At 49.4% G+C, this 23,813-nt stretch overlaps 1 protein-coding gene across 8 annotated transcripts in view; it reads right to left on the bottom strand.

Annotated features, from left to right (window-relative positions):
• Positions 1-23,813, bottom strand: part of Osbp2 (oxysterol binding protein 2) — a 164,043-nt gene that overhangs the window by 49,054 nt on the left and 91,176 nt on the right. For 2 of the 8 annotated variants that reach the window (XM_034509033.2, XM_076938231.1), the window contains exon 1: positions 9,613-9,706. The exons of 5 other annotated variants lie outside the window; for them this stretch is intronic. In XM_034509033.2, the coding sequence (XP_034364924.1) occupies positions 9,613-9,691 (79 nt within the window). In that variant the 5' untranslated portion in view covers positions 9,692-9,706. Of the gene's footprint in view, positions 1-9,612; positions 9,707-22,679; positions 22,804-23,813 lie in introns of those variants that run through there. One more of the 8 variants, XM_034509034.2, reaches the window with a different exon arrangement.

Here is a 23,813-nt window from a genome sequence, read left to right as displayed (position 1 = left end):
GGATGAGGGGGAGGGGGTGAGGGGGGCAGGGGACTCATGTGAAGGGTGACAGGTGGTAAAGTGAACACAGTGGCATGTTAGTGAGAGACTGCAATATACAGATGGAGAGCACAGAGGCTGACAATACAAGACCTTCAACTTTTCTCCATCTTTGAAGATTTTCATGATAAATATTTGGGGAGAAATGCAGATAAGAGAAGACTAGTCCTCATGGAAAGTGTTTGCCCCTACTACAGACACTGCAGCCATGCAGTCAGGATTACACGAGACAAAAGCAGTAACTGACAAAGTAGCCATAGTTCCACAAGACACTAACAGATGAAAATAAGAACGAAACCAAGACAAACCCTGTAATCCGATTAGAAGTAAAGTATTACTATTCAAAAACAAGCCACCTCTTCCATGCCTTTAAAAACGCATTATATTTACCTATTTGTGTTTGTGTCTGTGGGCATCTGTGTATGGGTGCCTGTGTGCCATGGTGCCTGTGTGCCATAGTGCCTGTGTGTCATGGTGTGTGTGTGCCATGGTGCCTGTGTGCCATGGTGCTGGTGTGCCAGGGTGCCTATGTGCCCATTAGAAGACAACTTGTAGGAGCCCTTTCTCTTTGGGGATTAAACTCATCTCATCAGGTTTGGCAGCAAGCCACTGAACCATCTTGCTGTCCCCTCAGTTCTTGATAGGAGTTTTAAGTGCTACTTAATCCTGTGGAGGATTCATGGAGAGAATGGATCCAGCAGGGTCCTTTAATTATGGGAGTGATTTGCAAATTCTGCCTCCATAGCTCAGCTCCCACATCTGCAAAATGGAGGACAGGACCTCAAAGCAGCTGGGGTCGTGGACAGAGAGCAAGAGATTGGCAAAAGATGAGTGTGGTGGTGCAATCCTACCACCTGGGAGGTAAAGGCAGGAGGATCGCCACAAGTTTGATGCCAGCCTGAGCCACATAGTGAGACCCTGCCTCACAACAGGGGGGACTCACATGAGATCACACATGGTTGACAATGTGGAGCAGCCACATAGGTGCATATGTGTAGGCCAGAGGATACTGCTATGTGCCTTCCTTGATCACTGAACTGGAGCTGGACCACTTGACTAGTTTATCCATTGAGCTTGCCCTGGGGATTCCCTTGCCTCTGCTTCCCAAGTACTGGGATTACAAGTGGCCCAACACACCTGCCCATCATTCACACCAGTGCTAGGGAATTGAACTCTGGTCCTCACACTTGTGCAGCAAGCACTTTTCTTGCTGAGCCATCTTCCCTTCCCACCACTGAATTTTCTATGACTGTGCATTAGCTTGTCAATGAGGGAAAAAATGTCAAAAATAATGTCATCCAGTGGCAGTAATTTAGGACAGGCTGGGATTCATGGCTCCACGATGTTCCTTCATATAGGGAGCCAAACGCATCCCAAATCTAAGTAAAAACTCATACATCAATGCCTTCCTAATCCAAACATTGAAAACGTGGGGGGAAGATGAAGTGTGGGACCATGTGTCCCGTGAAAGGAAGAGCAAAGGCAAGCCAGAAGCCACTGAAGAAAGTTACATGCTCTGCATGAGACACCCCAGGAATGCATCTTAGGTGTTGCAGAGCTGAGCCCTGAACTTTCTGACCCCTGTGGTAATCCATCGAATTTATTCAGAATGCCACCTTATGTCACAGGCCCTATGAAATTAATCTCCAACTACTGTTTCTGCTGCCTGGGAGGAGCATGATATTTACAGTTAAGGAGAAGTCCCAACGGACCCTACTCATTATCAGTAACACAAGCAGCAACTGTCCCTGTTGAGGCAGAGGATTTGGGGAAGGGGAGAAGTAAGTGGACAAAGGGCTACTCTTAGGGGAAAAAGTGTCCAGAATGTTCTAGGCAAGCTTTTGATCACTTGTCTTGCCTAGCCAAAGCAGGTAAAGGTAAACAGAAGGGCCAGATGGCCACTAGCAAGCAGGTACAGAAATGGCTGCAGGGAGGGCACTGGGCCTTGTGTGTACCGGCTACTGTGGAGCAGAGCAGCAAGACTCCAGGAATGCCTGGCCTGAGCTCTTAAAGAGGAGTGGCCCCTGTGAAAGCTAAACAGCAGGATGAGAGTGGACCAGCAGACCACGTCCAACTACAGCACTGGGCATGGCCAGGGCTCACCACGAGCCCAAATGAATGGGCATTCCCAGGGCCTGTGCTCATGCCTGGGTCAGTTGTCACTGTCTTGAAACAAAAAATTCTGCAAGGTACCTGTATTTTAAGTTTGCACTGGGACCACAAATTATGCAGCAGGGCTTGCTGGGAGGTAAGAGAGCTAGGAACTACTTCTCTGAATCCCAACTCCTAAGAACTGCCAGTTAGTATCAAGGTCCAGAGACACTCCATCTGATATATGCCTGTTGGGTTTCCAGGAAGGGCAGGAGAAAAGGCAGCCACCGAGCCAGGAGTGGGCAACCAGGGATGTCACTAGTAGGGACAACTCAGCCTTGGTTTTGTTTTATTTGATGCTGGGAATGGAACCCAGGCCCTCAAACAACCAAGCTCACTGCCACTGAACTACTGCCTAATCCTTTCATTAACTAAACATGTCAAGACCTTAAGGAGGTACAGGCTATGCACAGTATATGCCTGTGAGTCTAGCATTTCAGAGGCTAGAGCAAGAGGATCCTGAGTCCCTGACTACCCAGGGCTCCATAGTGAGACTGTCTCAAAAACAAATGAGGGACTGGCTGGGAAGACAACTGTGGCTAAAAGAGATTGCTGTGCAAACGTGAGGACCTGCATTTGGATCCCAGCATCCATGGAAAACTAGGTATGGCAGTTTGCAGGGAGCTTAGAGGGAGGGGAGAGGGGGAGGGGTGGAGACAGGCAGACCCCTGGGCTTGCTGGCTGGCCAGCCTAGCTGAATCAGTGACTCCAGGGTCTGAGAGAGGGGAAGGCACCCAAGTGTGCCTCTTGGCTCTACCGTACACCTGCACACATGTGTACCCACGCACACAACCCACCCCTCCAACAACAACATCCCTTCAGAACACATGCAGTGGAAGATGGGGTCCCTGTCATGAATGAGCCAGTTTTGGTAAGGGAGAACTGCCACAGAGGGAAGTGCTCACACCCTGGTACGCAGGCGTCCCACTCCCGGGAACTCATCCCACAGAGAGACCTAACCTGCCAAAGATGCTCAGACAGCAGTTTGGCTGCGCTGATGATCTGAGCAGAAGCCAACTGCTGAACAGAAGGAAAGTCATTCTGGAGACATTTGATACAATCCAACCTGCAGTCACACAGGAAGCTGCCTGAGTCGTACTGCCAAGGGAAGGGATGTAGAAGACATTCATATGAAGGAAAAGTATGAACCAGAAGTAGGGACCTAACAAGAGTATCCTGAACTGTCACAGTGCCATAAACTCTGACCTTAAGCCACTGTAACTGCTGTCCCAAGAGCATCCTTAAAAGTAACAGCTGTGCGGGCAGTGGTGGCACACACCTTTAACCCCAGCACTTGGGAGGCAGAGGCAGGTGGATTTCTGAGTTTGAGGCCAGCCTGGTCTACAGAGTGAGTTCCAGGACAGCCAGAGCTACACAGAGAAACCCTGTCTCTGAAAACCAAAAAGAAAAAAAAAAAAGTAACAGCCAACCAGGGACAGAGGAGTGTCCCCGCTATGCCAAGAATAAATAAAGTATGTGGGCTGGAGGACTGAAGGCTTGGGAATCTCCAGCAAATGAACAATCTCAAATGGCTCCAGGGATGACTGGTAATCTAGGTTCTCATTCCACAGTCCCCTTCTCCAGTAAAACTACTTACTCCAGGCAGAGCCGCGCACCAAGTAACTGCCCTCTTTTTTCATGGAATACACAGCAATAACCCTAGGATACTGTCCAGGTGGGGTGGCGAACCCGAGTCCATGGCTCCCTTCTGTCCTGGTACCACAGTTGATGCTGGCAGTTACTATTTCTGCAGATGTGCGTCAGCAGTCATTATTCAACATGAACGTCAGAGGAAAGGACATAAAAGGAAGTTTATCTTTAGCAGTCTGAGGCCCATGGCTCCATCATTATTCATGTTGTTCTCTGTGTGATCAGATGCGTTGCTGGTGTGAGCTGACTGGCCCTTTACAGGAAAACCGGGCACTGGAGAATGAATCACACCTATACAGGCAGTGAGCGGCCTGCCCTGTAGGATGTTCTCTGAAGAGGTCAGAACTTTGCTCCCAGCTAGGGGAGGGGTGTGAGCTCCAGCTCAACCTTGTGTTGAGAATACAGCTTAGACTGTATTCTCCTCAGTCCACTGGTTACCCTGATGTGTCTCTATTGACTTCCTAGGGCTCAAGTGAGCCCTGTTCCAACTTTGGCCTATACCTGAGCCTTAATGGGGTCACTCCTGTTTTGGCTTGGCACCTGAGTGGTCCTCTGTTTATTGCTTAGAGATCATTGTACTATTTTGAAGCCCTTCATGGGGCCACACTGAGCAGTGGTAACCACTGAGTACAGGGAGAAACTTTAATATGGACAGCCCTGCAGCGAAGCCTCCTTTCCAATGAGCCATGGGTCCTCTCCAGAGATGCCAGGGCTGTCCTTACCATGCCTTCACAGCCAGACATTATTAGCTGTCACTTCACAAGCCTTGATGTCATAGCCTTGGTCTGCTTGCCCTTCCTTTCAGACCCACTTCCTCCCACTTCTCACCTATCACAAGGCTCCCAGCCCTCCCTTTGGCCTTCTGACTCCTATTCCTCTCTGTGCCATCTTCTGTATCCTATAACAGGAAGTCCTCTGTGATTTTTCACCTTTGCCTAACAGATTTATCTGTTGCTGTCTTTCTCCTTCCCCCTCCCCTCTCCACTAGTAAAGCCACTTGCCACAGTAGCACCAAAACAACTAACTAAATAAATGAGAGGGTCTGACAAATAGCTTCCCTGGAGGCTCAGCTCCTGAGCTAGGACAGTCCCTGTGAGCCCAGAGAGACCCAGAGTAAGAACATGAGCATCTAGAACAAAGCCAGGCCCCTGCTTCAGGCCTTGTGGTCTCACAGGACTCAGCTCATGTGACCCACAATGAATGTCAGAGCAAGCCCTTTGAAAGGCTGTTCCCAACCAGACCCAACCATGACTTTCTGAAGGGCCTTCCCTGTCGTTCTGAGGGGCTCCTCTGAGAATGGTTCCTGGTGTAGCCCTCAAAGATAATGGAGGTGGGGGAGGGACATAAATACAAAACAATAACAAAAACACCAAACCCAGGCTGGGCACAGTGGCGCACATCTGTGATCCCAGTGTTTGGGAAGCAGGTGCAGGACAATTGTAAGTTTGAGGCCAGCCTGGGCCACACAGTGAAGACCCATCTCAAAAACAATAAAACCTGACAGGCTTTCAGAGCACACAAGTACCCAGCACTCACATTATGACCAAGTACCCAGCACTCACATTATGACCAAGTACCCAGCACTCACATTATAATCACACATCTCCAGGAAGTCTCATCGCCAAGTTTGCTGGGAGCTTGTGTGAAGACATCCGCCCTCCACGGCCTGTGCCAGCTCCATCACCCCTGTCTCTTCCTGGGTTGGAGACACATCCTTCTGCCCTTCCTCACTCAGTTTGCTTCTCTATACCGCACAAGGGCAGCCAATGTGAGTTGGACCCAGAAGACGGGAGCTAGTTCATGGGAGAGCAGATGAGAAAGTGTACTCACAACACCTGAGTACAACCTGCTGGAGGCTGCCTGGCCTAACCTCTAGGAGCACACCATGCCGGTCTCTGGTCTCCCATGTACATCCTTCCAGATTGCATTCCAGCCAAAAACGATGTATAAGTTTAACATACACACACTCATACATACACACATACTCATACACTCACATTCACACACACACACACTCATACATACACACATACTCATACACTCACATTCACACACACACACACACACTCATACATACACACATACTCATACACACACATTCACACACACACATACATACACACATACTCATACACTCACATTCACACACACACAGACACACATACATACACACATACTCACACTCATTCACACACACACATACATACATACATACATACACACTCATACACTCACATTCACACACACAGACACACATATTCATACATACACACTCATACACTCACATTCACACACACAGACACACATATTCATACATATACACTCATACACTCACATTCACACACACACAGACACACACACTTATGAACACACACATATACACATTTGCATACATATATACTCAAACACTCATTTACACACACATACACTCACATACACATATGCACATACTCACACTCAGACTCACATATTCATACACACACACACAGCACACAGGCAGAAGGCTGTGCTGCTGCACCTGGGGACATCTAATCTCTCTATCAGGTATATCCAGCCTGCACCCACAGACCACCTTTGCCGCCCAGGATATCCGTGAATATGGCTCAACACAAAACTGTAATTTACTTAAAACACTAAGGCTTCTTTTTCTTTCTGCTTGTTCGTGTACCTCAATCACACCACTCTCAAACACAAACTTGGACCTTGACAATGCTGTGTTGTGGTAACAAACAGCGAACAGGCCTGAGTTCATATCTCCCCCCTTTCCCATTCCTTGTGTCTGCCTCCTCTAAGTACATGGCCGGATCCACACACCTCAGCTCAGGCTTGTGTCTGAGCCCTGTCCTCAGAAAACAGATGTGGGTTTGTCCTCTCTCCTACCCACCCCTCCTACGGCTGTGTTTCCAGAGACTCTCTTTTGCAAGGCTCCTAATTTCCAGTGACTGACATGCTGTATGGTGTGCGGAGTGAGCCTGGCTGGGTAAACCCCGGGGTTGAGTGGAGCTTCCCCATCTCTACGTGGGCCTTTCCCCTTTGTGGCTCCGGTAGCTCTGTTTGAAGCACATAGACAGATCACACAAAATACACAGTATCTCAGCTAAGCCTCACTGCTAGGTAAAGAGATTAAAAAGCAAACAAACATTGTCTGTATGTGTGTGTGTGTGTGTACATACGTGTCATGGTGTGTCTGTATGTGTGTGTGTGTGTGCATACGTGTCATGGTGTGTCTGTGTGTGTGCATACATGTCATGGTGTGTCTATATGTGTGTGTGTGTGTGTGTGTGCATACGTGTCATGGTGTGTCTGTATATGTGTGTGTGTGTGTGCATACGTGTCATGGTGTGTGTGTGTGTGGTCATCAGAGGACAATTTATGGGAGTTGGTTCTCTCCTCCCACCATGGGTTCCAGGGATGAAACTCAGGCTGGCAGTCTTGGTGACAAGGACTTTCACCTGCTGAGCCATCTCCCCCACCCTGGAATAAGGGAAGGCAGGATTGAAGCTTGGGGCTCCCCCAGAGCTTAGGGCTGGAGCTGTGTTGGAGGCTACCCTTCTGGAACCCCCTTCATGGCACTCTTAATGGGGTCAGGAGTTGGCTGCTGAGACAGGGATAAACTCAGGGTCATGTGACTCAGAAGTAGAGTCAAGACAAGAACCTAAGAACACAGGTCTCCTTCAGGCCCAATGAGGAATGGGGCTTTCAGAGGAGCTGCTCACGGGAATTAATTCCCCAGGCCACAAAGTTCTTCTGTGTTGCTGAGCCTGTCACAACTGAATCACAGATCCTGCCCTCCAGAGCAGGCAGCAAACCTAGCTCTTTCTTCAACCTGGGCAAGATGGGATGTGGTGTGGGACGCTATTTCACTGGGAAATATTTTCCGTCTATACAGGAGGAACTTGTCTGAGGACATTTTATGTCTGAAATGTTCAGCAGCATCTGTGAAGTAAGTGGGGTTGGAGTTCTCTCCATAGGCAAGGAAAACACCAACCTCTCATAGTTGATGCCAACCAGGCCTCAATCATCCTGAGTCTCCCCCACTTCTCTCTCCCTTTAGTAGGCATAGTCAAGGTTAAAAACTGAAGCCAGCTTGTTTCTAAAGTTCTATTCAGGACTTCCTAAGCTCACCTTCCCATATCGAGAGCACTTCAGGGATACACCTCTGTTAGTCCTGAGGGATTCCAAACTGGAGCCTGAAATCTGCCTGCTCTTGACTAAGACATTGGCCACAGGGTCTCCTGATGACACTCTAAGCTCTGTTCCAGGCCCCATTCTAAAAATTACAAACATCACATATACCCCCAGCATGATCTTGACATGAAGTAAAAAGGGAAGCTGGCCCCAAGGTCACTCAGACATTACTCTGATCACACCTTCCTTTCCACATAAATCTGTGGGCTTCTATCACAACCAAGCAGAGAGCAGATTGGCACGTCATCCCATTTTTTGCCCTTGTTTGCCTTGACTTTTCATGTAATAGCAATCAAAACTGCTCTATGGACACAGAAAGAAAAGCAATTTAACATCTGATGCTTATTCTTACTGACACCAAGACTCAGCCTCTGAATATATCCAAATTGATAACAGACTCGTCATTTAACTTTACATATGCATAAAGTATATATCTGAAGTAAAATCTGGAGATTAAAAACAATCCTTTAAGAGCAGAGAGCATGCACGGAATAGCATTCACGTGACTGGACTATCGTAGCAGCTCTGGGTGAAATACTGAACGTGTTTACAACTGAAACCTCTAAAACCCTACACCTGGATTCAGGATGCCACAGGTTGACCACACTCTCCATGACTTCCAGGCTGAGTCTTGGGGTCTCGAGACTCTGGGAAACACAGGAACTAGCCAGACCCCAAGAAGCCATTGGCATCGCCAGTCAACGAGCAAAATCAATCGAGAGGTTTACTACAGGTCAGGCTACGGGGCACTCATAGCATAAAAAGAGCTGTTTCTAATCAAGGCATATTAAGTGAAGTTAACTGCCTGTGTCTGTTAGGGCAACAGGGCTAAAGAATCCTGATTTTCCCAAGTGAGTGGCATTAGACCAGAAACACTCATGAAGGTAAGGAGCAAGTTTCACTCACGGCAGTCTCCAAAAAGGTTTCAAGCATCAGAAATGGCAGGCGAGAGAGACTAGAAGGCTGCAAGATTGCAAAGCAGCAGTTTCCTCTCAACGGGAAGTCAGATCGCCAGCAGGCTTCTGCCTGGACACTGGGGCAGTTAGTCAGGATCACCGTCGGACAGGGGCATTCTCAGACCCTTGCTCAGACCTAAGTGGCTATTCCAGAGAGTCATGCAGTGAGCTAGGGTGACTCTGGGATGAGGCCCATATGAATGGCGCTGCGTTCTGCCAGCGCTCAGGGAGCCTAAAGGCCCTGAGGTAGTAAAGACTCCAGGCCGACTGGGGGAAGAAATGGGGTAAGTGTTGGGGGCAGGCAAACACGACCGCCCCTTCCAAACCCCCTCTCCTGTCCATGAACAGCTAGATTGGATTTCTTTTGCCTTTTCACCCGCAAGAGATTAATCGACATCCTCTCATCTCTAGCCGCAGCCCCCTTTCCAAAACTCGCTATGCGCAAAGCCACTGTGCAGCATACTCTGGCAGGGTGCGGGGGAAAGGGGTTCCCTGAGGCTCCCCGTGATCCCCACGCCACAAGCAAGTGACATCAGAGGCTCGCGTGGACCGGTCCTGCAGCAAAGCCCGGCGCGGGGCGTGCGTGCGTACGTGGGGAGCCCGGCCTCGGGAAGCCGGTGGCACTAACCCTTCTTAAATTTATTCAGGCAGCCGGAGCTGCAGAAGGAGCGCACGGAGGCCGTCTCCCAGCAGCCGCGTCCCTTCATCCCCGCGGCCCGCGGCCTCCGAGCGGCTGGGCACTACATGGCGCCGGGCCCGGGGCGCGCAGCTCGGAGGACCGCGGGGCGGAGGCGGCGGCGGCGGCGGCGGCGGCGGCGGCGGCGGCGGCGGCGGCGGCGGCGAGCGCTCGCGGGTCCCGGCGTTGCGTCGCACGGAGCACCGGGCGGCCCTGAGCTCGGTCCTTTAACCCCGTCGGCGCCGCGCGAGCCAAGTTGCCTCCCCGCGTCCTCCCCCGATCCAGCACCGCCGCAGCCGTGCGACCCCGGGGCGCGGGGTGTGGGGCGGGCTTCCTGCGGCCACGTCACGTCTGCTCGCGAAAATCCGAGCGAAGGTGCCGCCCCCTGCAGCAGCAGGCTCCTTGCTGCTGCAATTCAAAGGAAGGGTGCCCTTGAGAAGCCGGGGCACGTGGGAAATGGGGTGGCCCGGAGCCTGATGGTGGGTGATTCCAGAAAATTGAGGTTACCACTGAGACCCGGTCACCTTCTAACCACGGCGTGGCAGGTGATGCATCTGTGTCGGAACACCTGCAGCTAACTGGCCACCTTCTAGGAGGAAGGCAACAGGCAGGGCCCCAGGGACTTCAGCTCCTTTAGGCACTTCTGCTACAGGACTGCAGGCATCTGGGGACATCTGTCTCTGTCCAGATTTTTATGAATACAGACGTCCTGTGGAAGTCTGGTGGGCGTCACAAACCCAGTTGTCCAAATGTGAGTTTCTTGTGGTCCCCTAAGACTTTCTCCCAACCCTTCCTCCACCCCTCTCCCATCAGCTAACTGGACCCTCCCAGTTACTCAGCTAAGAAACCTCAGAGACGTACTTGACAGATCAACCTTGAGACCGCTGGGCCAGCACCTCCTGAGGGCGGATCCTATCATGTGCGGGATCCTACTGTTCTCCATCACCCCCCTCTGGGATCACAGACTCTTAGAAAGCCCAGAAAACCTTCCAGTTTCCACTCTGGCTGCCCACAGTCCACACTCACTAAAACTACCTAAAAGAAGCCACTCAAAGTCAGAGTCAAGATCCCACATATGAACCCACATGGTAGCAATTTTTAGACAGAGCCATATCACCGGGCCCCTAATCTTCCTACTTCTGAGAGGCCTGGCACACCCGCCTAACTTCCCCAGTAGCAGGACTACAGTGAGCCCCAGCCTCAATTTATGGGCAGTTTTTATAGGATCTGTGTGTGTGGGAGTCAGTCCAGAGCAGGATATTTAGCCACAAGCTCAGTATCGTGGAAGCTGGAAGAATCTCACTAAAAGATGCACCTCTGTCCTGAGCAAGGAAGGGCAGGGCAAGAGAACACAGTCCTGTGTGTCTCTTCACACTCAGCCATTCTGGATTACCCGAGGAGTCAGCAAAGAAAACACATCTAGAAAAGAAAGTAAAGTAGTAAATAAAAAAATAATAATAATCTCGAAATCCTGGGAGAGCACATGCATGCCAACACATAAGTGCATATATATATATATATATATATATATATATATATATATACATATATATATACACACACACACTTGTGCACGCACACATGAACACATGGGCATGCATACGTTTGCACACTCCTTTAAACACACACATGTACATGTATGCACACATAAACACACATGCATGCACACACACTGTGCCATCTTTTTACATATTTTTATTTTATACTGTAAGCCACATCAAAACACTATCAAGTTCTGCTCGTGCAGAATGGTTAGAGTCCAGCTTAATAGGATAGGTAGCTAGATATGTTAGCTGAAGGGTCACAGGTGACCAAGCAGCAAGGTCAAGGGACTCAGTATCACCTCCACTCACCACCAGGACATTGATAACCAGGCTCTGATTACACCAGGCTCCTCTTTGCTCAGGCTAGTGCACATAGATACACTAAAATTTATGTACACAAATTGGTGTGTTTACATGTTCATGTGTGTGTGTGTGTGTGTGTTCATGCGCATGCACAATATCCAATGTCTGTTCCTGTGCCAGGGGCAAGAGGAAAAAAGAAGCAAATGTGAAGATTAAGGCATGTCTCCACCCTGCAGGCCAGTGCAAGGATACGATGCTTCAGCAGGAGAAGTGCCTATCACCACTGGTAGTAAAGACAGATGCAACCCAAGAGCCCAGCTGCAAGGGGATGTCTGTGTTATCAGCTTCATGGATGCCAAAGAGCCATCTAGACTTACATAGGCAATGGCAACACAGATTAAAACTTATGCTTAAAATTTTCTTCCAAAATGCTAGAAGAAAAGGAACTCATACAACATGTTTGTAATTGAGTGAAAGCCGCACATGAGCAGGCTTGTTAGAGCAGCAGACTCAGCTGCCAATTTCTTGGGATCCAGGCTTCTTTCTTTTCTTCCATCCTGTGTGCCCTGTTGGAACTTTATTCACTGCCAGTTTCCTACACAGACTGAACTCTCTGAGGACAGAGTGTGGCCTTCTTTCATGGTTCCCAGCTTCCGGTGTGACCTAATAGGTACTCACTGGTTGAATGCGCACAAGGTGACTCAGAAATGAGATCAATTAATTGGTTGCTCCAAGTGACTTAGTCATTTACCATGAACCTCACCTCTCTGAGCCCATGAAACCAAACCCCTCCTGCCTTCTCCAGCTTTCTACTGTGGTCCCTTCAAGTTTGTGCTTCTGATACACACACAGCCTCACAGCCTCCTTTTTCCTCTGTACAGGAAAAAAGGAGGGGTTAGCCCAGAGGTGATGGCTACAGCCCTCAAGGCTATAGGGGCTGTGGCTTCCCTCTGACGCACAGGCTTATCATTAAAACTGAGGCCTGTGCCCCTGTGGGGCTACCTTAAGAATGACGCTTTAAAGAAGCAGTGTTCTAAGAATAACCACACACAGGCACCGACTACCATTGTCATTAATAAATAAATGACTTTGTGTCAAAGCCAAAGAATTAATTCAAAAGCAATTTGTGAGAATGGGTTGCTAGGCAATTAAAATAATGTCTGAGGGGAAACTTTGTCATTGATTATGCTAAAGTTACAAAATTATCATGAGAAAGAATGTACCATTCACATCCGTTTGGTAAAAAGAACAGGGCCTGGGCTGATTCTGCCCCACATGCACTGTACTGATGGGGCACCAGAAGAGATGACCCTCTTAGGACTGAGCCTGGTGGGCAGCAAGGGTCTGCCAGCGCTGGAAAACAGCTCTCTTGAGGAGCAGGAAGCACAGTTGGGGTTGGTGCTACCAGCCAGTTCCAAGAACACTGGCCTCTTTACAACCGCCATTCAACTTCACCTGCTGGTTATTAACCAGAGACTTTTTTCTTGTTGGAGCCCAGGAATTCCCTTCACTGACAAACCCCTGAAGACTGTCCACTTGTTTAGTCTTCAATCATGACTTGTTTTTCACTTATTTAGTCTTCAATCATGACTTGTTTTTCACTTAAGGTGAAAATAAATACAACTGAAAGTATTACAGATATTATGGAATATCTCTATTGGGTGGTCATTAAAGCAACACAAATTAATAGCCTTGATAAGCTTATTTAAATATATTAAAATTGCCACAAATTTATTTAGTCATTTACAACCTAATACTGTCATCATCGAGAGTCCTGCAAAGCCAATGTGTTCCTGTTCTGGAGTGTGGGACACTGGTGGCTCATCCCACACAGGGATACCATAGCTCATCGAAAGCTGTGTTGCTACTGTTACTCTAAACTCAGCAATCCAAGTCCTGGGAGTTTTTCCTCAGGAAATGAACCGAGAGACTCAGAAGGCTTTCTGTGGAGAGATGCTTGCTATCTGACTGTCAGTAAGAACACAAACAGAAAGATCAAATGCTCAGCAACTGAAGGACGACCCAGACGTTAAGAGGATGCCAGCTCTGTGGACTGTTAGCTATAACAGCAGGGTAAAGGACTGGCCGTAAGGTAGCTTGTTTAATTAGATGTCTAAGAAGGGAAATATATGAAGGGGAAGAAAATACATAAAATTCACATGCAGGTTTGTGAGGATGTGAGATCACTGGCTATTTTTATATTCTAAACACTTTTTACCTTTTAGTACAGTATTTCCCAAAGCGACAAAATCACATTCAATCATCTGACCACAGTATTTGAAACCCTTTCCCAAGAGGGGAGAAACGAGGAAGAAAGAGCCTTTGAAGAGTAGGCGCTTTGCTCAGGGAGAGTGGGTTATTTTATTAAACCATGGGTAGCAAGACAAGGGAGAGTGACCAGAGAGCAGGGAGCCAGGACTGTGGCGCTCCCCCCCACTCCCCCCCTGCCTTATGATGCTAGTCAGGTCTCCCAGAAAGTGGGGCTGGACTCAGATTTGCAACCCACCTTCTGGGTAACTTAGGCTCTGAGTCTTGCTTGCCACCTCCTCAGGCAGAAATGGCGCTCGCTCTCACTAGCTCACTTTGTTATGAGCTAAACAGAAAGGCCCCAAATCCTAATCTGAACTCCAATCTGAAGCCCGAAGAACAGGATGGTACTTGGAGCTAAAGCCTTTAAAGGAATGCTTCTAACCGAGTGACGCTGTGAAGCTGGGCTAGCCTCCTCTGATAGTGTCCATCTAAGAAAGGCAGATCAGGATGTGAACATCCAGAGTCCATGCAACGGGGAGAAAGGAAGCCAAGGAAAGTGGCCTCAGAAGGGGCCAGGCCTGCTGACACTCTTGACCTTGGGTTTCTAATGTCCAGAAGTGAGAGATTGAGTTTCTGTTGCTTTAATTGCCTAGACTATGGTGTTCTGTGAGTCTGAGCTGACTAATACAGCTCCTATGCAAAGCCCTTGAGCTGTCAGCACCAGCCCAGGGGGGAGCTACCTTGGGAGAAATGATCCACACCAAGGTCAGATGCCAGGCACTCCCAACCACCTCCCAAAGCCCTGCTGGACTAAAAGTCCAGCTCAATGCTGAGCTTAACGGTCAAGTGTGGAATGGCTGCGATACCCAAGACGTCGAGATGAAGAAACAAAACAGATGTAGAGAAAGAGAGTGTCAAGCTTTGCTCCTCCAAGGAATGATCTGAATGCAGGGCTTTAGACCTCTCTTTTCCAACCTCTGATTGATAGATCCTCTGACATAAGCATTCAGACATTCTTAGTGACACAATCCCAAGTCTGAGGGCAGCCTGATCAACATAGCAAGTCCTTGTCTAAGTATAACAAAACAAACACCAACCAACCAAACATGGAGGAAATACTTAAAAATATAGAACAGAAGACATACCGACTAGAATGAGTGACTCCCCAGCAGCATAAACTCTACCGACCCAAAGGGTACCATGGCAACAGATGATTAGCAAGCTTCAGAATGTACATAATTGGCCAACAAACAGACCAAGACCTACCCAGTCTCAAAGGCAACAGGAGAAATGCAAAGCAGACTGAGAAAGTGCCTTTTTGTTGGCTGTTTACCTGGTAACAGAGTAAAAACAACATCAAGGAAGCTGACAGTTCACACTGTTAGAAGACAGGCGTGTGCATGTGCATGTGCGCGCACGCGAGCATGCTTATGCCACAGTGCTTCTGTGGAAGACAAAGGATACCCTGCAGGAGACAGCTCTCCCCTTCCAACCTATGGGTCCTAAGGACTGAACTCAGGCCATCAGGCTCAGAGGTGGGGACCAAAACCCACTGAGCCATTCTGTCAGCCCTCCGTCTTCTTTTTAAGGCAAAGTCTGTCACTGAACTTGGACCTCACCTATCAGCTAAGCTGGCTGGTGGCAGTCACCTAAGGGTCTGCCTGTTGCCACCCTACTCACAACAGCAGGATTATAGACATGCCCAGCCTTTAGGTAAGTGCTAGGACTATAAACTCAGGCCTCTGTGTTTGCTCAGTGGGACCTGACCCACTAAACCACATCCCCAGGTCCTTTGTTTTCTGCTTGGCCGGCAGTCTGGTAGAGCCTGCTGATATTTACCATGTGCACCCATGTCACCCAACGATTTCACTCCTTGGGAGCTGTGCTAAGTCACACACACCACAGCGCTCTCTGGAATAGTAACAGGGTGTAAAGAGTCTTAATTAGTCATCAAAAGGGAAGTTAGCAAAATTATGATACCCTGTAGAGTTCTACACCATTAATTTAAGCCGACATAGATCTAGTTGAATTGGCACACGAGGATCTTCAAAATACACTGGGGCCAGAGAAAAGGCAGAGTGGTTTACTGTAATCTCAGAGGTGTGCATAGAGGCATGTAGGCGAGAGGTACCTTTCCTTCACTCTGGGAACATTTTGCAGATGTTCCACTGTAACAAATTGTGCAGTTCTCTTGGGAAGAGAGTGAGATGGAGGGAGGTGATGAGAGATGACTAAATGTTGCACCATATATCTTAGAATCCATTTAAATATTTCACAGTGTTATGTTTCCTAAATATATGAATTCTCACAGAGATGGGGACAAACAGGCCACATGAATGCTTGCTCATGCTGAAACCTGTGGTTGAGAACAGGGCCTGGGGTCACATCAGAAAAGCCACCACACCAGTGCACACAGACCAACCTGGTAGGCAGCAATCAGAGAGGGACTGGATCATTTGGCGCATGCGTGGCACAATCCCCAAGAATCGGAGGAGCAGAGCCGCCCATGGCGATGGGCCCTGCAAAGAAGGGACACAACTGCAGCCAGGTGTGGAGGGACCAGGGGTCAGGTACCTGTCATCCAACCAGACTGGAGGCCTCAACCCACCCTCAGCTTCCAGAGTGCTGGCAGCAGCTCATGGCCACAGATAGCCGTGAGCACGGGAGTGTGGCTTGGGCACAAGGGAAGGACATCCATGAGGGTATCTGGGCACTCACCTCCTAGCTCTGCTCTGAGCCATATGGTCAGAGAGATGTCAGGACAGTGACAGAGCCAGAAAGAGGGTCTGATAGACAGGTGAAGAGAAGAGATACCAGGAAAGGCAAAACGTGACAGGTGTGCCGTTGCACGGCCTCTGCGTATGATGGCCTTGCTGGAAGTTGCCCATAGGTCCTTCATGTCTTGTTAACCATACACTTGTGAAGTCCTAGCTTCCTGATACTTTTGTCACTCACTGTCCTCCACTCTTCTTGTCCACCAGTACCAGGCAGAGGTCAGCTATCCATAGTCTTTCTACTCTGTGGGACAATGTCTATGTCCATGGCACAGATCCCTTTCTGTCTTAATGTCCCATTAGTAGAAGAAGTGCTGCCTTCCCTCCAAACTCTAGAACTGCCTGCACAGCCTCTGTCCATCTGCCCCAGCAGAGCCCAGCATCTCTCCTCTCTTTCTTCATGGCCACCACATGGCCACTGTGGTATGGTTTAAGTGAGAATCGCCTCTGTAGGCTCAGATATCTAAATGCTTAGCCCTTGAGTTGGTGGAACTATTTGGAAAGGATTAGGAGGTGTGGCTTTGTTGGTGGAGGTGTGTCAATCAGGGTGGGCTTTGAGATTTCCAAAGACCACACCAGACTCAGTCTCTCTCTGCCTTCTGCCTTCTATGGGTTAGGATGTGAACTCTCAGCTACTGCTCTAGTGCCATGCCCTTCTGCCTGTTGCCATGCTCCCCACCATGTATCATGAACTCACCCTCTGAAACTGTAGGCAAGCCCCCAGTTATATGCTCCCTTTATCATGATACACAGTGATAGAACAGTAACTAAGACACTCTCTTTCCCTCACTCACAGTTCTTTCTGTCCCCAGGCACCGGCGGCTGCATACCTGAGGGTCATTGGCTTTGCTTTCTCTCTCCATACCTAAATGCAACAAATCCCTGAGTCCTTCAAAGTCATTACTGGATCCATTTGGATCAGCTGCATTCTCCTGCTTACTTCCAGGGCCTCAGCTTGCATGTTTCCCTTCATGGGTTATCATAGGGACAACTGGCTGAAAACACCATTGGCCCCTGCAGCTTCTCTGCCATGGCTGCTGGCGCCAAAAGTAACAAGTTTAAGTTCAAACCCTTTTGTACATTTCAGTCTATAGGAGCTATGCCTTGTGGATCTCTGTGTTCCCTACTGCCTCTGCTCACCTGGCCAGAGATGACCTACCCTTCTTTTTTTGTCTGAGTCCTGCCTAGCTCTGAGCACTGGGTGTGGACCTCTCTCTATCTCTAGGGGCTTCAGCAGTGGCAGGAAGACTGAAAGAGGCCATATCACAAAGCTCTCAACATACACTGATGCAGGAGGCTCTGAGTCCCTGCAGATGGTTAGTATCTTGAGGGCTTAGGAAGGTCAGCTCTCACTGGAATTATCTCAGAGCTGCCAAAACCTGGGAGTGAACACAACATAAATTCATTCTCCCACAGCTGTGACTGCAAGGTGTCTGTGGGGCTGTGCTCCCCTCAAAGGCTCTAGAGGCAGATTTCCTGCTTCTCTTCGTGTCTGCTGACCTTAGGAATTCCTTGGCTTGTGACGTCATTCTACCCCCCCCCCTTGTTTTTCCCCTCCTATGCCCTTATATGGTGACCTTGTGTATGTGTGTGTACTGTACATGCCCATGTTTGCATGTGTATGTCTCTGTGTATGTGTGCGTCTGTGCCTGAGTGTCTTTGTAGAGTGTTCTCCTGTATATGCATGTGTGTGATGCATGTTCATGTGTGGTCTTGTATAGTGTCCTTGCATATATGTGTGAATGTATGTATCCATGCATGTATGATATCTGTGTGTGTCCCTATAGTGTGTTTTCATGTGTGTGCACATGTGTATGTGTGCATGTACACACATGTGTGTGTATTTGTGTGTGTATATGTGTGTGTGTGTGTTTCTATCAAGGTGCAATTGGAACCTGAATAACTCTGCCATAAAGATTACATCTGTAAAGACCAATTTTTCCAAATAAGGTCACACTAACAACAAGTACAGGGTATTAGGACATCATGCAGCCCACAGGTCTGGTGCCTAATACTGCACTTGATACACAGTGTGAGACTCTGGTTCCCAGGAATGGCCATGATGAGGTCAGAGCAGGGAGAAAGTGCCCTGGAGATGGCAGGTTGGATCTGGAGGAGTGCAGGCAGGATTGGCCGCATTTAAACCCTGCCTAGGTATGGAGAGCAAGATGCACTCCTAGAGCTGGGGGCTCTGCTCTTTGCAGTGTGGGTTCCAGACTTGGCCTGCAGAAAGGTCTTCCCAGAAGCAGAAGCTAGCAGGGAAAGGCTCTTCAGGAAAGTAGTGACAAGAGCAGAATTTGTCCCTGAAATACACAAGGCAAGGCTCAGAGAAATCACATGTGGGAAGGTGGCCAGATGCAAAAATGTCAACCTTGATGAGGAACTGAATCAGGGCTGAGACCGCATAGCCTGAGGGTATGAGTGCAATCCAAAGGAAATGTGACAGGTAAAGGGACAGGGCCTGGCTACAGGTGGTAAATGGAGAAAGGGGTGAGGCTCCTGGGGACAGAGGTGTAATCACAGCTGGAGATACAGAAGATGGGGCCTGAAATCTGAAGATGCACCCCAGGGAATGGAACAATTCAATTAAGAAAGCAGGCTCCTGGGTACACATAAGAGGCACTGAGGCAGGCTGCTTACCAAAAGAAGCTACATGAGTTCTGCTCCATAAATGATTTATTTGTCATGTCTTTTTATGTGAATACCCAGCGCCCGGGCTCTTAGCAGCAGGTAGGATTAGATAAAAGGAGGCAGAAACTCAACTGGATGACCTTTACATGACCTCATCACCCCTGGAATAAAATTCAGTGCCCGCTGTAAATAGGCTCCCCAGGCTGGAAGCCAGTAGAGGGAGCTGTCTGGCCCAGGGCATTTATGCAAGGGGCTCTACACAGGTGCCAAGACTTATGGAAGCTTCTCCCACAGAGCCACCAGCATCACCCAGGCCGGCCACCAGTACTGTGGCACAGCACAGTGGGAGGCGCCAGGGAATCAAAGGAGTGGGGAAAAGATCCTTGGCAGGAGACAGCATGCTGGACGCTGGCACCCACAACTGTGATTAGATCTGCCTTCGCCCACCTGGGACACTTGTTACCACAGTGTGAGGAGAGAACTGGATTCTGCACCTGGAGATGGGATGTGACTTTGGCATGCCTTTCCTCCTTTGGGACCCTGGGTTTGTGTGAGGTCTCTCATTGTGAGAGTTGGGCCTTAAGACACCTATGACCAAGCCACTCTGGCTTTTCCTTGGCATAGTTAAGATGGCAATAGTTCTCTACTCCTGGCTAGTTTACAACTGAGTTGCTTTCAGAATGCCTGGCACCCAGTGTTAGCTGTTATTGACATAGGGATAGGCAAGCCATCAGCAAGATGGGAAGACAGGCATTGCTAGGGAAGATGCAGTGAGAAGAGGTCAGGAGGCCCAGCTGCAGACCCAGCTGCAGACCCGGCTGCACTCCAAAGCCTTTCCTTGGAGTTGTTTCTTTGGATAGAGGCTGCTCATGGCCTTGGGTGTTAAATCTCTGGAGGAGCAGTCCCTTTACCTTTTTACCCAGGCTCCAGTGTTGGCTGGCCAACATTCCTGGATGACATCTGACTCAAGGGCACTTCCTACCTTGGTAATTCTCCAAGTTTGGACCAGGCTATCCCAGGTTAGCTGCTGAAGCCATCTAAGGCCCTCACAAATTTGAGAATAAAAATTTTAGCCAGGCCGGGCAGTGGAGGTGCATGCTTTTAATTCCAGCACTTGGGAGGCAGAGGCAGGCAGATTTCTGAGTTTGAGGTCAGCCTGGTCTACAGAGTGAGTTCCAGGACAGCTAGGACTACACAGAGAAACTCTGTCTCGAAAAACCAATGAATGAATGAATAAATAAATAAATAATAATAATAATAAAATTTTAGCTGGTGGAGACAAACTGTGGGAAGAGACATTAAGAGCACTGCTGAACACCTGTGTGCCAAGCCAGTGCTGCAGCTTTGCACTCCAGGTCAACATTGCATTCTCCACTTTATAAACCATGCATTGGGGGCACAGAAGGGCAACCCAGGCTCAACCACTTTCACCAAAATAACGCTGGTTCATTGCTAGGCATTCATTGTACCTCGTTATCCTCTGCCTTGAGGAATCTAACAGGAAGATTCAGCTCATATTCCTCACACACTTCAACTGTGCGACTTCTCCATAATATAAGCAACAACAAAAAAAGTACTTGCAAAACAGAATGTGAACCGGGTCTAGGATTAGGTATCACTAAGTATCAGCTAGAGGATTTAGCAACCTTCAAAGTGGTACCTCCTTCAGTTACAGAGGAGATACGAGCCTGCTTTAATTATTAAGGAGGTTTTAAGTTGTTCAGAGTATGGGTAAAAATAGGTAGCCTGATTACATTACAGATATACACTATGCTAAAAATATACACACACCCCTCAACTTGATCTAACTATGGAAAACTTTTTGACGATGAAGGTAAAATTTTCAGAACAAATGACCTGCAAAACTCAAATACACTGTTTTCCTAAAACAAAAACAACGACCTCTGCTTAGCTGGCCTGCCAGTATATCTCTGGATTTCTCATTTTATGAAACACGCCAACAAGGACATCAGAGTATAGTCATGAGTCAGCCATCCTTCCAAAGAATCATTCTCTAAAGGGTTCATTCATCCAGCCAAAATACAAGCTAGTGGGGGGAAAAAAAGTGAGGTAGAAAGAAGTGATAAGAAAAATGTGTATGGAGAATACATAGTTATCCTTCCTCCCTCGTGACCTTTTTTCTCTATAAAGCATCAGTGACAGGCAAACGGTACCTGGTACCCAGCAGTCTGCTTAATGAGCAATGCTACACTCTTGGCATGCATTTCCACAGCACTGCAGTAGTACTGCAGCTCACACTGACCCCAGACCTGCACATCACCTCATGCATCTTCAACCACCTTTCCTCTCACCGGCACTGCCGAGGATCGGATGACTGAGGGCACATGCCCACCAGAGTCCTTTCCGATACACACGGCTTAGGCTACACAGAGCAAAACACACAGCCGGGTCCACCAGGTGAACCCACTAAGACCCAGAGGGTTCATCTAACCGGCTGGTCAGAACAGGCACCTCACAGTTTGGGATTTAACAGAGACCTCCAGGGCCTCGGCATGTGCCCCCTTTACCTCCACCCACTCTCCACTCCTTTATCTCCCCCAACTATTCAAAAGCCCTTTGTCTAGGTAATCCCCCCAGCAGCCCACCCACCCACCTCAAGGAGTCACCAGGTCTGTCTGACCTTGCCAGGTGATGGAGATGGGAACCGACTGCTGGTAGGAGCGAAGGCAGAGGTGGCCCATCAAGTTTAAACACATCTCCCCCTTCAGCTGAAGGCTCAAGGCAGGAGGGGGGGCAGTCTTAAGGGCTGAGGAGGCCCTAAGGCTCCTCTAGCTGGGTAGTTTCCCAGAGTGACCTCAAACTGCTTACTCAGAGGCACAGGCAGGCTGGAGAGGGCTTTTCCTGTGACAGCCACCACTGGAGTTTAAAACCCTCTCTCCGTGCCGGGAACACGAACACACACACACACACACACACACACACACACACACACACAATCTGCCTGTTCAGTATCCAATGCAGAGCACATCTGCCTGGGTGAAGCTCCTAACTCTCAGATGCATGAGCGCGATCCTCACCCTTGAAGCCCCGTTGACTGAACCTCGGGCATCTAGGGAGAGAAGTAGGTAATAGGGAAAGAGCATTTACTTCTCTTGCAGCCTCTGAAGGCTGAAGCTTGCCTTCCTCTACTAAAAGATGGCTGGTCTCTCTCTATGCTGAATTCAGTGCCTGGGTTTCCCAGAGCCAGTCCCCAGCACAGAGAGGGAAAGGTGTCTCCCTTGGGACATTAGCCGGGGCAGCGTCCTTTCCACTGTTGAACTGCTGGCTGCATACAAGGTGAGAAATTGCCTACTCCTGTCCCACTTCTACCTAAATCCTTTGTCCCTCCTGTGAGGGCAAAGGGGATTTGACCCAAGACTGGGGCTAGTGCAGGGTCAGAGCTTTGAGCTCAGCCCTCCAGGATGCTCTCAGCTAGGGCTGGGGGAAGGCAAATATAGCTCAAGGGGCCGGCCGCCCCGGGGCCCTCCTGCCCAGCCCGGTCAGCCCGCCGACTCACCCCAGGAAGGGGCTCTCCGGAGTGGATGTGGATCCGGCCCCGGGGCCGTGGGGGCTCAGGCAGCCTCCACCTTCCCGCCACGCTCTCAGCGCGTCTCGGTGCTGTGCCGGCTGCAGCCGCCGCGAGCCCGCGAGGAGGGCGGCGCTGGGGTCCGAGATGCGCTGCGCCGGGGGCCCGCCTCCCCGCCGCGCCCGCCGCTTCAGCACCGCGGACAGCGGCCAGCCCCGCGAACGAGCGGCCTCGCCTGGAGGCCCGCGCCCCACCCGAGCCCCAGGCCCCTGCCGCTGGGCTCCAGGCACCCGGCTGGACAAAGGCTAGCTCCCTTGGAGGGACGCGCAAAGGTGGCGAAAGCGCAGCTCAACCTCTTAAAGCGCATCGGCGTGGTCAGGAACCCGACCTGGCACCTAGGGCGCTATCTGGGCCCAATCATGACCGGGGAGGAGGCTGGTCCCTCGCGTGGGTCCAGCATGGGAGGGGCCCAGAGGAGATCGGTGCTCAAGCCCTCACCTCTCCACTATCATATGTTCTGGATATGTCTTGTGAACTAGAGGTTGGAATAGAGGGTGTTGGGGTTCCATCAGACCTGCAATTTCAGTCCTTCCCACCCACCACCCCATCCTTGGTGTCAATCAACCAACAGATGGGACTGCTAGAGCTTGGTGACATCACCCATAGCCACTTCCACGTTGTTTTCATTTCTGTTAAAAATCCCTCCTGCTGTTCCTTGTTCTCAGCCAGAAGTCCCCGGATGAGATGGAGGTGCCCTTCTTCTGACTTGTCTTCCGAAATAGAGCAGCAACTTGACCCTCAGCTTTGTTTCTCCTCCTGGTTAGGTGAGGGCTGTAAGCTTGAAGAAACTCAGTCTGGAGAAGACACAGTGGGTGGCCACGGAGGCCGCACCCAGGAGGTGAGGAGACCCTTTCCTTCTCTTAACTAAATTGGCCCCTCCTGCCTAATTCTTTTTACAGAACCACAACTTTTTCTCTCGTTAATTAAAATCCAGAATCATTAGTATTTTTACCTCTGACCAACTTCCCCGCCCCTCATTGGAACAGGGAAAACAGAACACAGCAATTTAAAAGTCTAGGCTCATGAATGCTCTCCAAGCACATGGGAGATTCTGTACAAGCATTC

This window comes from Arvicanthis niloticus, chromosome 7 (assembly GCF_011762505.2).
Source record: "Arvicanthis niloticus isolate mArvNil1 chromosome 7, mArvNil1.pat.X, whole genome shotgun sequence".
Classification (NCBI taxonomy): Eukaryota; Metazoa; Chordata; class Mammalia; order Rodentia; family Muridae; genus Arvicanthis; species Arvicanthis niloticus.
This window is presented reverse-complemented; position numbering and strand designations above follow the sequence as displayed.